The sequence below is a fragment of the Sebastes umbrosus genome, chromosome 8 (genome assembly GCF_015220745.1).
Source record: "Sebastes umbrosus isolate fSebUmb1 chromosome 8, fSebUmb1.pri, whole genome shotgun sequence".
Classification (NCBI taxonomy): Eukaryota; Metazoa; Chordata; class Actinopteri; order Perciformes; family Sebastidae; genus Sebastes; species Sebastes umbrosus.
Window position 1 is genome coordinate 16,201,322 of NC_051276.1, and position 14,571 is coordinate 16,215,892.

General features: G+C 39.2%; 1 protein-coding gene across 4 annotated transcripts in view; it reads right to left on the minus strand.

The window, feature by feature from the left end:
* sgsm1a (small G protein signaling modulator 1a) overlaps positions 1–14,571 on the minus strand; it is a 30,481-nt gene extending 15,910 nt beyond the window's left edge. For 2 of the 4 annotated variants that reach the window (XM_037778311.1, XM_037778310.1), the window contains exons 1-3: positions 14,413–14,570; positions 14,241–14,284; positions 6,247–6,322 (exon numbers count right to left, since the gene is read on the minus strand). In XM_037778311.1, coding sequence (XP_037634239.1) covers positions 6,247–6,322; positions 14,241–14,284; positions 14,413–14,431 — 139 coding nt within the window. In that variant the 5' untranslated portion in view covers positions 14,432–14,570. Of the gene's footprint in view, positions 1–6,246; positions 6,323–14,240; positions 14,285–14,412 lie in introns of all 4 variants that reach the window. The other 2 variants (XM_037778309.1, XM_037778312.1) reach the window with 2 other exon arrangements.

A 14,571-nucleotide genomic window follows, 5' to 3' on the forward strand; every position in this document is an offset into this window, starting at 1 on the left:
TCATACATCCACTTCAATTCAATTAACTCTATTTCACCAGGATAATCCACTCAGTGTCAACGCTGCTTTCCAGGAAGTCCTGGGCACAATAATAAAAACAAGCGACAGCAATAGTGCATTTAGGCACAACATGTCAGATGTCAAGTGAGTTTCATCATCATCCGCAATTCTGCACAGCGCATATCTACTGTATTTATGTTTTTTAAAGTTCAGAGCATATCTATGATTGAGGGATTGCCTCCAAACGGCTCTCAACATGGCGAACGCTAAGCCGGTGGCTAGCAGCTAACGGTGCAAATTTAGCCCCTTTAAATTCTGCGTATTTCCGAAATGGATGTTCTAGATGTAGAAAAAACATTTGTAATTAATGCATTAAAGCCGTAGTGGACACACTAGTCGATGACACACTTGCACAATCACTCGACTGAGCAGAAAAACAGACACCCCTCTTCGCTCTCAGGTCTACGTGGCAGCGCCTGGAGCTGTGTTGACATTTGAGTTCTCTTTCAGGACTAATCCTGTAGCTCTGTTCACATGGGGTCAGGGGGAAGGCTGGCGTTGCCATGGCAACCCCTGTTGATGGAGCTATCGAGCTCTGGGAGAGACGAGCGGAGGGAGGGGTGGCGGCGGCATCTCATCAGCATCACGATCTCTCTCTCTTTCCCTCATCCTCACTCCCTCAAACACAGCTTCTATCCTATCGCTCAGTACATCTGTCACTTTCTCTGTCTATGCTGTTACTACGATCACTGTTAACAGGGTTTTACTTCTACCCAGGCAATAAAAGTGTCATCATAAACATCAACTTTCGGCTTCCTTTTTTATTAAAACAGGTCCATCCTTGCTTATCTTTTAGTCTCCCTCTCTTCCTGCATTTTGCTCCTTATCTCTCCGTGCTGCTTTATCCCCACATCATTAAAAGAGCAAGAAGCTAAATGTCAGAACAAAGCATAACATTAAAAGGTCTCCAAATATAGTTCATCCTCCTGACTCTCATCGTTTCTGCTAACTAGCCTCAGATGGCAAAAGTGCAGATCACAACTCCCAAGCCCTTTACACCTTTTTGAGAGCTATACTGTCTATCCGCCAAGCTATAGAGAAAATTCCCAGTGTGTCACAGTCTCCTCAGTCACAAACTCTGAAATGACAACAGCATCAGTGGCAATGTTACAAACAATACTGTTTATCCCACACTTGGGAAATTTGTTCACTGTAGAGCACATATAAATAAAAACAAAGGGTTCAGTATGAGGAAAAGGCAGGGTGATGGAGCAAAATGAAATGTTTCATCTGAACCACTTTCCTACAACAATAATCACTAACAGCAGTGACAAGAAAATGAGCATCATGTCAGTAGGATCAGTCCTCTGTGTGGTCCCTCCTGGTTAAAACAGCTAACACAGTAAATTGCTTCTAACCATCCTGTATCTGTGGCAACTGAGTGTATTAAGAGAGTCTTGGACAGCGACACACAGCTGACCAACACTTCACTCACAGCAGCCAAAGGCATCAACAGTGCTGAAGTGATCAGTCAATAAATCAGTAAGTGGATCCACAGAATATTATCTAGGGATGTTTTTAATCAATTTATCATTTGAGTTATTTATCTACTATGATAAAAAGACATATTTGCTGATTACAGCTTCTGCTATGTGAGCAGTTTAGTTCATTTCATGGCTTTGACATTTCATAGACAGGATGATGAATCAGTCAATTAAAACAGCCATTACAGACCGATATATGTTATGATGCTTCACCATCAATTTCATTCACATTTACAGACAATAATCTTTTCTATCCTTTAACATGTTTGTAGATTATATTATAGTTAAATTTAAAAAAAAAAAGTTTTGTTTTTTAAATTCATGTCGTACAAGACAACACGTTATTTATAAATGCAGTCTTTGTTTGGTTGAAGGAACAGTGTTTCACTTTGTGAAACAGGTAAAGATGCGCTTTTAAAAAATGTTTTGTACAAGCAGAATGAGTCACTGGTTACTATAGACAATGTGGGAGTGAAAATCTGAAAGCGACTGCATGGTGAACGAATAGATTGTGTGGGTGCGTTGTCACCTTGTCGTGATCACACCCATAGTTCTGTATGAGTTCATATGATGGGAATACACAAAAAAGTATTGAACTGCTATTAAATTGGTGATAATTGGTTATATTTGATATTATGAACAAGTGACAGTTCTGTCTTTAAACACATTACCACCATTAGTCTAAATTACAACTAGTGAGATTATTTTCATCAGATTTGGCTGCCAATATAAATTTAGTCACATCTTTGCTCCCTTTTTTCTACAAAGTTGGTCTAATTTCACATTTATATATTAGCATCTTTGGAAAGCATGTTTGAAGTTTTTAGCACAATGGTCATCGATTCTTCAAGACATTTGGCTGCGACCTGCAAACTATTTTGGTAGCTACGACAGTAAAAGACGTGAGCCGTACTAGAGCTGCAAAGATGAATCAATTAGTTGTCAACTATAAAATTAATCGGCAAATATTTCTAAAATCGATTAATTGGTTTGAGTCATGTTTTGAGATTTATTTTTTTAATTCTCTGATTCCAGCTTCTTAAATGTGAATATTTTCTGGTTTCTTTACTCCTGTATGACAGTAAACTGAATATCTTTGAGTTGTGGACAAAACAAGACATTTGAGGACGTCATCTTGGGCTTTGGGAAACATTGATCAACATTTTTCACCATTTTCTGACATTTTATAGACCAAACAACTAATCGATTAATCAATAATGAAAATAATCGTTGGTTGCTGCCCTAAGCCGTACTTTACTGACCATAATCAAAACTGCAAAGTGGATACACAAGCTTTCAACACACTTGTTTGTAAATTAGATACTTGTAGCGCCACCATCAGGTAAAAGTGGAGGTGACTTTTTGATTAGGTTGCTGTGGCTTCAGGGTGCATTTCTAAAAGTGAAATCAAATAAAGTGATTCAAGTTTAAAATAATTGTTTTGACCCGTCATGATTGATTTACTGTAAGAAGTGAGGACACACAGGATCGGAGGGAGAAAGAATGAAAATGCCATTTGTAAACTAAGGATTAACATAACAAATTAACAAATAAACTGACTCCATAATCTATCAATACATCTGTGGTCGTCTTTAGCTTTGCTGTGCTACTTTTCATTGCTTCATAAGTCAAGTCAACGGAGGCTTTCTGACACACATTCCCTCCACAGCGTCTACATTTCAGACTGGGCAGCTCATCAAAGTAGCCATGATGGTGGAGGCTAATTGCTCCCCGGTGAGCCGACCAAGCTCCCCTGCTCCTCTCCCATCCTCCACTCCCTCTCATCTCTAAACAGACCACAGCTGAAAGAGGACGTGTTGTAACAAGAGCCACTATAAGGATCACAGGGGGAGTCAGGAGGAGGAGGAAGTTGGCTGACAACAAAACAGAGAGATGAGAGGGTCATCCTTGCACCTTCTACTCCTCCACTGGGACGTATGATAGTAGTAGAAGAAAGATCGGCCTCAGACTGACCAGCAGCTATTACAAGCTGTTAGATGATCCAACGGATAATGTGTCCACACCGTTAATACTGACAACACACGCACATGAAAGCACTAATGGAAACACATAAAGCACATACAATGCCCTCAAAATAAAAACACTGTAATAAAAATCTGTGTTCTGTGACAAATTATTTTCATTACCCTCCAAGAGAAAAAATAAAACCATAAAAAGAGATTTGGAGTAAGCTGATAACTGGGTGGGAAACATCATTTGCTTTTGCTGGTTTAATACATTTTCAAGCTGTGCTGTAATATTCCTCCCACACTATGAAATGAACTATACTTGGATATCATGAGGCACAATAGGGATCTTACCTCTAAGGACCCACGAAGCACATAAAATTGATTGCTTATTCTACATAGTCTTGACTGCAGCAAGACATTTGAGAATCAGGTTGACCTTCTCTCCTGCCTCTTCAGACTATTTAGTTTCACTTTCTCGGGGTTTTTTTACTCTCACTGTGACTGTAGTTTTTATTTTTGTGTGTGTGTTGTTCTGACAGCAATTGGTGAAACTAAATGGAAATTTTGACTTTCCTTTCTCACTGTTTGTCACTAAATGGTCTCACCCATCGCCTGTGTAAGTCTGTGCAATATACGTAAGTGTGCAATTACATTTTCACAAGAATGTAGAGCAGACAGAGATATAACAGCCTACAGAGATATAACAGTTGCTCTGTATGTTTGATGGTGCATCTCCTCGCACTTATTTACCCAGCGGCGGCTTATTCGCAGTATTTTTATACATGGTAATTAGAGTTGGTGTCAAGGGAAGGCTTCATCACTGTTTATACCATAAATACATTCTCCTACATTTCAATGGCTCCCCGAGACTCTCATCATATGAGTTGAGAGCAGTCTCTGTCTGCACGCATGGCTTCCAGCTAGTAAAAATATCCCATTTTCTGCAAACTGAGAGTCATTTTATTCACACTGAAATCCCCAAATAAATATCTTGTTGTTGATTACAGCTCTGGACTGAGCCAGACATCTGACGAGTGTGAGCGCCTGCATGTGGGCAGCGTGTTTCTCACAGGAATCATGTTGCACTCTGTTGGTGCCATTTGGAGGCAAGAACAATAACATTTGGTGAAATATTGAACTTTAAATGTCCTTTATTTCTATCACACTGAGTATAAAAGTTATGCTGATGATGTGGATCTTCATGTCACTGGGCTGACTGCCTGCAGCTAAAATCTCAACTTATTTCCCTATTAAAGAGGTGTCATGAAGCAAATACTGTATATTCTCGTTGTTGGACAAAGACCTCTGTTATAGGAAAACTAATCCAATAATAAGGACCACCAACTTCATGCTATCCTCTGTGATGGACTAAGATTAGTGCTGCCAGGTAAGCTGCATGTGTATTACTGTTAAGAATAGTTCTGTATGCAAAAGATTGTTGGTAATTGTGAATAATTCTTCTATTCTTGTCCATTTGCTTTACATTCATTTGGTTCTGTTACAAAAGGGTTTGTTTGCTTTCCCTCAAGCAAAGGATTATTGGAAGGATTATTGCTGTCTACTGGGAGAACTGGAACGTTAAGTAAAACCTCCAACTTCACATTTTACTCTGAGTGAATTTGTGAGTAACTTTCTATTGTTAAGAAAGCTGCAGAGTGGAATTATAAGAAATGTCTCAAAACAGTGTGCTAAGCAAGTGGCTTGAACAGAACTTGAAATTTGCCATTACAGTTTTGTTATGCTTGTCTTCCTATGTTTTACTCTCTTTCACCATGTACTTCATTTTGTCCTGTGACCAATAAAGTTAGATCTAGGTAGATGTGTTTGGTGTTAAGTCAATTGTGCCCAAGGCTAAATAATAATAGATAGATAATAGATAATAGATGACAGTATGATGAAAATGAAAAAGAGATCAATAGAAATGTAAAGGGACAGTGTGTAGGATTTGGTTGGGGTTGTTGCAGACTGCAACCAACTGAGTACTCCGCCGCTCACTCCTCCCTTTCCAAGACTGCGGTAAGATGAGCTGCCGAGTGCAAAACCGTGGTAACGCCATTCACCTCGCTCAGAGGCCATCCTTACCATAATAACTACTTTAGGAGCAACGGAAGTCAGATGGCAGCTGGCGGTACCACGGTTTTGCACTCTACAGCTCACTTTACCACAGTTTCACAAGCTGTTGGAGATCTACGGTGGCCTTCAGGTAACGTAAAAACGTGAAAGGCTCTCTCTAGAGTCAGTGTTTGTCCGTTCTGGGCTACTGTAAAAACATGGCGGAGCAACATGGCGGACCTATGTAGATATGAAGGGCTCATTCTAAGCTAACGAAAACAAAATTATTCTTAGTTTCAGGTGATAATTCACAAATAAAAACATAGTTATGAATATTATATTCCATTTCTGCTAAGAGATCCCCCAAAGTGTTACAGACTGTTCCTTAAAGTAATTAGTGTAAAGTTAAAGAAAGCAGTTCATGTAGAGAAAGAAAATCACCAGGTTAAAATTAATCAGAAAATAATTATAGTAACCTACTTATGGTATGATATTGTAAGGTAACAGATTCAAGTCTACAATGTAAAGGTGACACACGTAACTAAAACAGACGATATCAGGAATGATTTCAATAAAAAAAAGAAAGAAAACCACTCAGGCTATTTTCAGTGTTGCAGAATTATTCCAAGCTGAAGAGGTTATAAATGAGCAAACGCAGTGTGATTCATTTGGTTACTCACCACAAAAGGACACAATATGGCTGCTGTCTTCGTGAACAAATTTCCTGGTGACGGCTTCCTCCATAATCTGCTTCACCTGTAAATGACATGGCAGATGCTGGATGACTCATTCATTAACATGCCACAACTCACACACACATACACACACGCGATCAGTGAGGGACTTATTGCTGGGAAAATATAATTATGAGAATGTATTAAATATGTATAAAACAAGAGAGCGCAGGGCTCAGATGTGAACTGGGGTTGAAAAGTTAAGAGGAAGAAAAACATTGAGTGGGAAGAGCGCATGTGAAGTTGGTGGATGAGTCACCAGCTCTCATCCCAAGGACCTCTACTGGGAAATGGGGGTGGTACATTTGGGGCTGTGGGGAGAATAAAGGGAGGGAAGGGGCGTTCATCCATCACAGACCCACTTTTCTGAACAGTTTGTAATCCTCAGTGGGAACAATTGATTCTGTTGCGTCAAAGGCTGATGACATCCTATTCATGCAAACCCAACTTCTTTTAAAAAACAAAAAAATGGCAGTCACACACATGCTCACAAGGTAACGCTCATTAGTTAGGTTTTGTCGTCACGGTGATGTGCCCCTCTCCCCGCTGGCCTGACAACAGCTACAGACCAATAGTTAAGACGACTGATAAATCAATCCCTCTGGTGGCTATGGAGACGTCCCTCTGTGTGGGCACCGCTCTGCAATCTGCATGGGGAATATATCAACCTCCGGACACAGCCACACAGATAGCTGTAATTTCCTGTTGAAATGAGTCTGTCCACAACGACCATATTACACTGCCAAGTTCACCTTCTACACAAACACACACACACACAAACACACACAGCTATATTCGCTCGAGCGGTTGACGTTCCCTCTGCTCTATTTGAAAATGTTTGTTCCAGTCTGCACATTGATTCAATCCTTCATTGGTGTGAAGAAATCTTTTCTCTGTGAGGCAGTTCAGTGGTCAAGAAGCAGCCAGCTGTCTAACAATATCAGTTTTCATGACTTGATGTTTATAACTTGATCATAGAGCTTTCAGGGAGATAAAGATCTGTCTTCAGGTTAGTTTTTCCACTACGGCTCACTACTTTAATATCTAGTTTACTTGCTGTACACAGATGGATTATAATACCTGTAACTTTCATTGGTGAAAAATGTACTGTAGGGCTGCAACTAACGATTATTTTCATTGTCGATTAGTCTGTTAATTAATTTCTGGATTAATCGATTAGTTGTTTGGTCTATAAAATGTCAGAAAATGGTGAAGAATGTCGATCAGTGTTTCCCAAAGCCCAAGATGACGTCCTCAAATGTCTTGTTCTGTTTACAACTCAAAGATATTCAGTTTACTGTCATAGAGGAGTATAAAAAACTGAAAATATTCACATTTAAGAAGTTGGAATCAGAGAATTTAGACCTTTTGTTTCTTAAAAATTAGTTGACAACTAATCGATTAATCGTTGCAGCTCTGGTGTACTGGGATCTTTTACTTAAGTAAAAGTAGTACATATTGTCCAAACCTACTTACAAGTCTAAAATTGAGAAAAGCACAGAACAACTTGTTTTTCCGTGATGGTGCTCGGAAACTGTCCACTGAGCACTGATTGCTTCCTCACTGTTAATGCAAGACGGGGTCCTAAAACTGACTAATCTCTCAGGGTAGACAGGAAGGAAATCCAGGCACTCCAAAATACTAAAACAAGTGGCAATGAGGAAGGAAATATCTTAAAAAGCCTATATTGTAATGGCTAAATCATTAAAAAAGCCAACGTGTTTCAACCACTGTCAACCACGGCATTCAGGGGAATCGCGACTACTCCATGGATAGACACTTTAGTGAGTATCACGATGCTAATGATTCCTTTTGCGCATAGAGGGCATTGAACATATTAAACCGTTGGTCGGGGAGGAGGTTACAAAAACTTTACCAGGGGGAGACTTTTTGATCCATCGATTGGATACTTTAAAGTACCCTGGTCTTAATGAGGGTATAGACTTTACATGTTTTCTGTAAATAAGTAAAACGTATATATTTTTTCTTCTCTATGTATAGGCTCCCATGTTTGTTTTACAGCCTATGTTAAAAACTAGTAGTAATTTTCATTGATGATGTACATAAATGACTTGTTTCTGTGTTATTTCTTCATGACATTTTGTAATATTTTGAGTATTATGGTGATCATGTGATTGTCTCCCACTGGTTGTCAACTTATAGTAAACATGTTGGCTTTTTTAATGAATTAGCCACTACAATAAAGGCTTTTTAATATATTTCCTTCCTTGTTGACACTTGTTTTAGTATTTTGGAGTGCCTGGATTGACTTCCTTTCTATCCAGATTTTTTCCCCCGTTTTCCGAGAGCACCCGACACGTTTTGCGTTACGGTTGAATACACAGAGCAACCAGTTATCTCTCTTTCTGACTAATCTCTTACTTGTGAAAAAAACACAAAAGATACAAAAAAAAACCTTGGAAACAAATGTGCTAAGAACCCACTAACCCATCAATCACTAATTAAACACGAGTCATTACGCATACTTGGCTGGTTCGCATCAGTAGCATTGTTATCTACAGCATCTACAGAAATGATTCATGCTGCCAACACAACAGAGACAGTGCCAGTCTGATGTGACACCCGCTCCGCTCACAATCACACTTATATAAAGCACACACACACACACACACACACACATACACACAAAAAAGAGAAAGGGCTATATGCACCAATTTTCTCTGAGTGCACCTGACATACAGGAAGTTGATTGATTTGCCAACTTGAGGAAGCAGACTCCTTGTATTTTCTCATCTCTCTCATCTGAGCTACAGATCAGGCCTCTAAGGAATTTATATGGTGAAGTGTCTAAGCTCAGACAACCCGCAGGTTTCTATGGAGACGGCACGTGTCTCACTGAGGATCACTTCCGCCTAGAAGATGCGTCAACAACATTCATTTATCAATGAAATAAACAGAAATTATTGCAGCTCCAGTAACTAATAATATCTAGATGTACTGTGCCGTCATCTTTTCACAATATCATCCAGCCACCGAGAGTCCTAATGTGTTAATTCGGTAACAACAAAGCACAAATCTACACAAAATGTACCAATCAGAGTAGCCATATCTACTAAAACTCCATCACAAAATATATTTTCACTAGAATTTACAGATTAAACAATGTGCGTGACGTGACAACAACCATTAAGCGTCTCTTTTACAGCAGCAAAGCCTGATGAATCTGCTCTGAACTAACCACTGTAGCCTGAAGGCATTAGCCAGAGTGATAAAAGATCTTCAGAGTATTCCAATTAACTCCTGCAACAGCAGAGCCAAGAAATAAGAGCCAGAGAGAAAGCCCCATCCATTAACATCCACCCTTCATTATTCATCATCTCGGTGGCCACTGAGGAATGAAGGGGGGAAAAAGAAGTAAAATTGTCTTTGGTTATGAATGTTAATCCATGCATAGAGCTACACTTAAAGTTACACATCTGAATTAAGTCTCTATTATTTGAATAACAATTTAATAATGCATAAGCAGACTGATCAACTATTAAGGCCGTGAACATTATTCCACCACAAAATCAATGCATCCACACAGACTGGTCTCATACACTGTTCGTAGCTCTACCTATGAAAAGTAATGCACGGTAATTCGTGAATATACTACAAAATAAATTTGTATGTAAAATACAATAGACATAAAAATATCAGACTTTCATCCAGGAGACAGGCATTCGTGTCCCGTGTGAAGCCAGAAGTCAATGTGATTTATTTGTCACGTAACTTACATACTTAAGTAACATCACGTCCGGTGACATTTTAAGCCAAACCACGATCTTTTCCTAAACCTAACCAAGTAGTTTTGTTGACTAATCCTAAGGAAGTTGTTTCCTGTGAAGACAGAGGTTTATTTTGAAAAGACTGTACGCATGTAACGAGCGGAAATTGACACGCATTGCTGGACATTCATAGGAAAACCAACGAAAAAGGAGGAATAACTTTTTCGTAAGATATCATATGAACTGTTGTATGAGAATACGTTGAACCACATCACTGCCTTGAGCAGTTGACAATGCACTCACTCACCACCAAAGGGTCCATTCAGTAGGTTTTCTGGACCTTTTGATCATATCACATGATCTTCTTCAGCAGATGGAATTGTCATGAAACTGTAGATTTAAATTTCCTTTTTTTTCTGAGCACTTTGAGGACCTCTTGCCCATGTTGGCTCAAACTTGTGGTGGGATTGTTATGTCAAGAGTGCACTTTCAGCCTCGACCTGAAATCATTTCAACATGACACATACAGTATCACTCGAGGTTGAGGTGGGCCATAAAGCTGCTGTATAGTATTACCTTAATTGTCACGCCAACAGCACCTTATAGTTCAGTTTGATTACTAATGGTGAACAAACTCGCCAGGTAATCCTATCTCATCCATACCAAGACCTGATTATGAATACATTCACCGAGAAAGGTCGAAAACTATATTATAATCTCTATCAGTATCTATGACAACAATCATATTTGATGATTTCCCTGCAGTTTGAATCAACCCTGTATAACGTGCTACCAGGAATCACAAAATCTCTATGAAGCCGAAAAACGCAGAACAAGACTGGTGGATTATCTTACACCCCACTGCCTGAAACCTTATCCTGAGTAAGCACACAGCAAAGTAAATGGTGCAGATCTCTGTGGCCTGTTCTTCTAACAGTCTCTCTCCCCCTTTCCCTCTCTCTCCTTTAGCAAACACGGGTGTGTGATTGTGTGCGGGAGAAGCAAAACTCACTATCAGAGCAAGACAAAGAGACGGAGACAGACTGAGAGGGGTTCTGTATCAAAGCTAAGGCAAATAAGAGATCTCATTCAAACCAATTTGTGCCAGAAGGTAATTCCGCTGCCACAGACGTCCTGCACTCTCTGGATAATGGCCCACATCCAGGTATATCTGAGTAGACTGGTGGCACATAACCAGCTGGACACAGAGAGCGTGAGAACACACAGCATAGAGACACCATATGGTATAACCCACACGGAGTAATAATAAACTAATGGGTAAACAGTGCAAACAACATCTATCTTTCCTTGAAGGTGAATATACATCTACAAATAAATTAAAATTCTTTGTTGACTCTTCTAGATTAATGCTGATTTTCATGAAGTGCTATCTGTGACTAAAGTGAGCTCTCATACTGTGCGGTTCCATCCACAGACTCCATCAGGCTGCATTTGTGGTAAACAGTAAAAGAGCCACCGTGAATGAATCCCAGTGAGGCCGTATCAGCACACAGGAGGCAGGTTTAAGGGGAAGGGAAGGGTCTGGTCTCCACTGATAACACTGCAAACAGGACTCGGAGGAAAACACATCAGACCAATGTCTCTTCATTCCTCCTTTCACAAGATCCAGGATGTGATTATTATCTTTGTTTGTTTGGCAGAAATAAAGTCTTGTAATTTATGAGGCAATCTGAGATGAAACTAATGAAATAAATCCATCAATTGTTAACAGAAGGATATTAAACAAAGTGGTCTGGACTGGAATAAATCTGGCCAGGAAAGGGGAATGAGTAACACTCTCTAAAAACCTACTGTTACTGTTCCTCTGCTTCAGTTTTTTAGTGACCAAAACAAACAATAGTAGTAGGTGATGATGGAAAGCCCTCAGGGTTGACTGTAAATTACTGTAAATGTGTAAAGTGCTAGTGTTTTTGAGTTTCCCTGAATAAACAGAGATGAACAAAAACCTAAACCACAAAGTAAACACTACTGTAGGAGAATGAAGACACAATGGAGCGAAACACATCAGTATGCTGATATGTCATTTTAATCTTTCATTATCCATCTATCTTCAATGCAGTGCATGTATTATAGTTAGTTAGTTTGAAGCTGAATTGGTTCAACTATAAATATTTAATCACATTGCAGTGAATACTTGAATAATTTTCTATTATTATAATTCTGGGTTTCAGTGGAGAATTGTAGTTTCCTGCTGCCAGCTGCACCAGATGTTACTAAGTTCAAACTTAACCTAATTATGACAAAAGTGTTTACTAAGTGGAGATTTAACACATACCAAATGAAAACAGGTTTCACCACACAGATAACTAAATATTTACCCACAGTAACTGTCAGGTGTAACTGTTGACGTCTATGGGTAGCTACCGTTACCTAAACCAACGTAACCAACTGACAAAGCTAACGATAGCTTGCTAATGTAACATTACAGTATATAAGTAAAATAAGTATGGTAGACATATCGGACCTGACACTTGAACAAAGTGCTGTTAATTGCATGTCACAAAAAAGCCACAATGTACCTTAAATAACAAAACATTATGCCTAACGTTACTAAATAACTTAATCGGATATTTCCTTCTCACTCTATACTAACTATACTATATTTTTCAATGTATGCACATATAAGCAAAATAGAGTCATATCTACATTTCTAAAGGAAGTTTAATATATCTCTTGGCCCCCTAAAACTATTTCTTTGTGTTGGTTATCTTCATGGCGATGGTGATGCTACAGTGACTTCCTGTTTGCATAATAAAAAAGCTTTTGATTTGACATCGCTATAAACGTTTCTTAGCATACAAATTACTACAAACTCTTTACTCAGGCAGAAATTTCTTAGGTTTTAATGGTGCGATCTGATTTGGTACATCACTAGTTTGAAACTAGCTAGGTGTAAGAACGTATGAAGAACAAACTGTAGGACTATTTATGAATAGCTGGTGCAACCCAACCCTGTGGTCCAGTGGTGTAAAGGAGCGTATACGCAGGTATATCCACTTCTTTTTCTAATGGTTTACAGTATACCCACCTATCAGCCAAAAAGCCATTGAAATATATAGGAGAGTATACCCACTATTCAAAAGTACTGGAGTTCTTCAACCCTTCATATCAGATGAACGCTGTAGGGGAGTTTCACCAGAATACAGAAAGCACAGCCAGTTGGCACAGCAACCCCAACAAATGTGATCATATTAAGCCACAATAAGAAAGTCCAGAAAATGATTATTTACTTGCTGGGAGTTTTCTTTAGAAAAAAACAATGAAAACAGACATTAGAAAAAGATAATCATCATGCAACTTGAGCTTTGCATGACGGGGTTTATGTGGCATTTCTAAACATGTCACAGATCTTTATGCAAGCATTCATTAACTCCATGTCCTCTTTCCAACATTTGGGACCTAAAATCTTATAGCAAAAGACTGCTGTAAGCTTTCTGAGAAAGACCATTCACAAGGATGAAGATCTCTTTAGAAGAAACCTCATTAAAGGTTTGAATATCAGACAGACTAAATGGTAGCGACGTCTCATTTGATCTGCTGAACTCTGGTCTCCTGTTTTACTGCAGTAACCTCAAATGATGATGATGAGAGACATGAAGTGCTGAAAACCAGCTGAACAAACCACCAGACCTGCCTCCCATATTGTGTTTCCACTCAACACCACCATATACTCATTACATGCATCACACACACACGCACGCACGCACGCACGCACGCAAACACACACACACACACACACAGTTTGTGTCTGACTGTAACCACCAAATGGCTTGGCAGAAGGCTGATAAACATCACAAACACTGACTACAGACAATCTGTTTCCTTCATGCTGCTTTTTTCTCCACCCGAATAATTACTGAGCTGCAACACGACCACTCAAAACAGGCAACAATGAATATAATATATAGCTTTTTAAAGAAAGAAAACAACACTTTAAAGACTATTAGTATATTATAATATTTGATACAGGCTTGTTTTCTAATCTTTTTCAAAGATGCTGTGATTCAGATGAGCATCCAAGCCATTTATCTCAGGTGTCATCATCAGGAGAGGAACAGAACATTCAGTACAAAGTGTCAACCAGTGTTTGTTAGGGGATCACCTGTCTGTGCACAGGTTGAACTATACAGCCTCATACAAACCAAACCAGTGTTTGTTTTTCCGATAAACTGCTGAGCTGAAAACACCCACCTCCTTCTTGACGGTGCGCAGCAGCCTCTGACGGGTCTCTGCCTCTGAAACACAACAAACACAGTAACACACAGAACAATATTTACTATCTGTCACAACTTCATTTAGTCTCAAAAAGAACAGAAATATAATTCAGAAATATTTATTCTCATATTTTCCTTGTTGGTCCCACCTGCCATGATTGTTGCCATGGATCCTGTCTCCTTTCTCAAAGCAGCACCTCCTCTCTCTCTCTCATCAGCTGAGTACTGCTTTACACTGAGATCACAACTCCTCCTCCTCTAACACGCCTCTTAAAGACACAATGCAGTGTGCTTCCATTGGGTGGCAG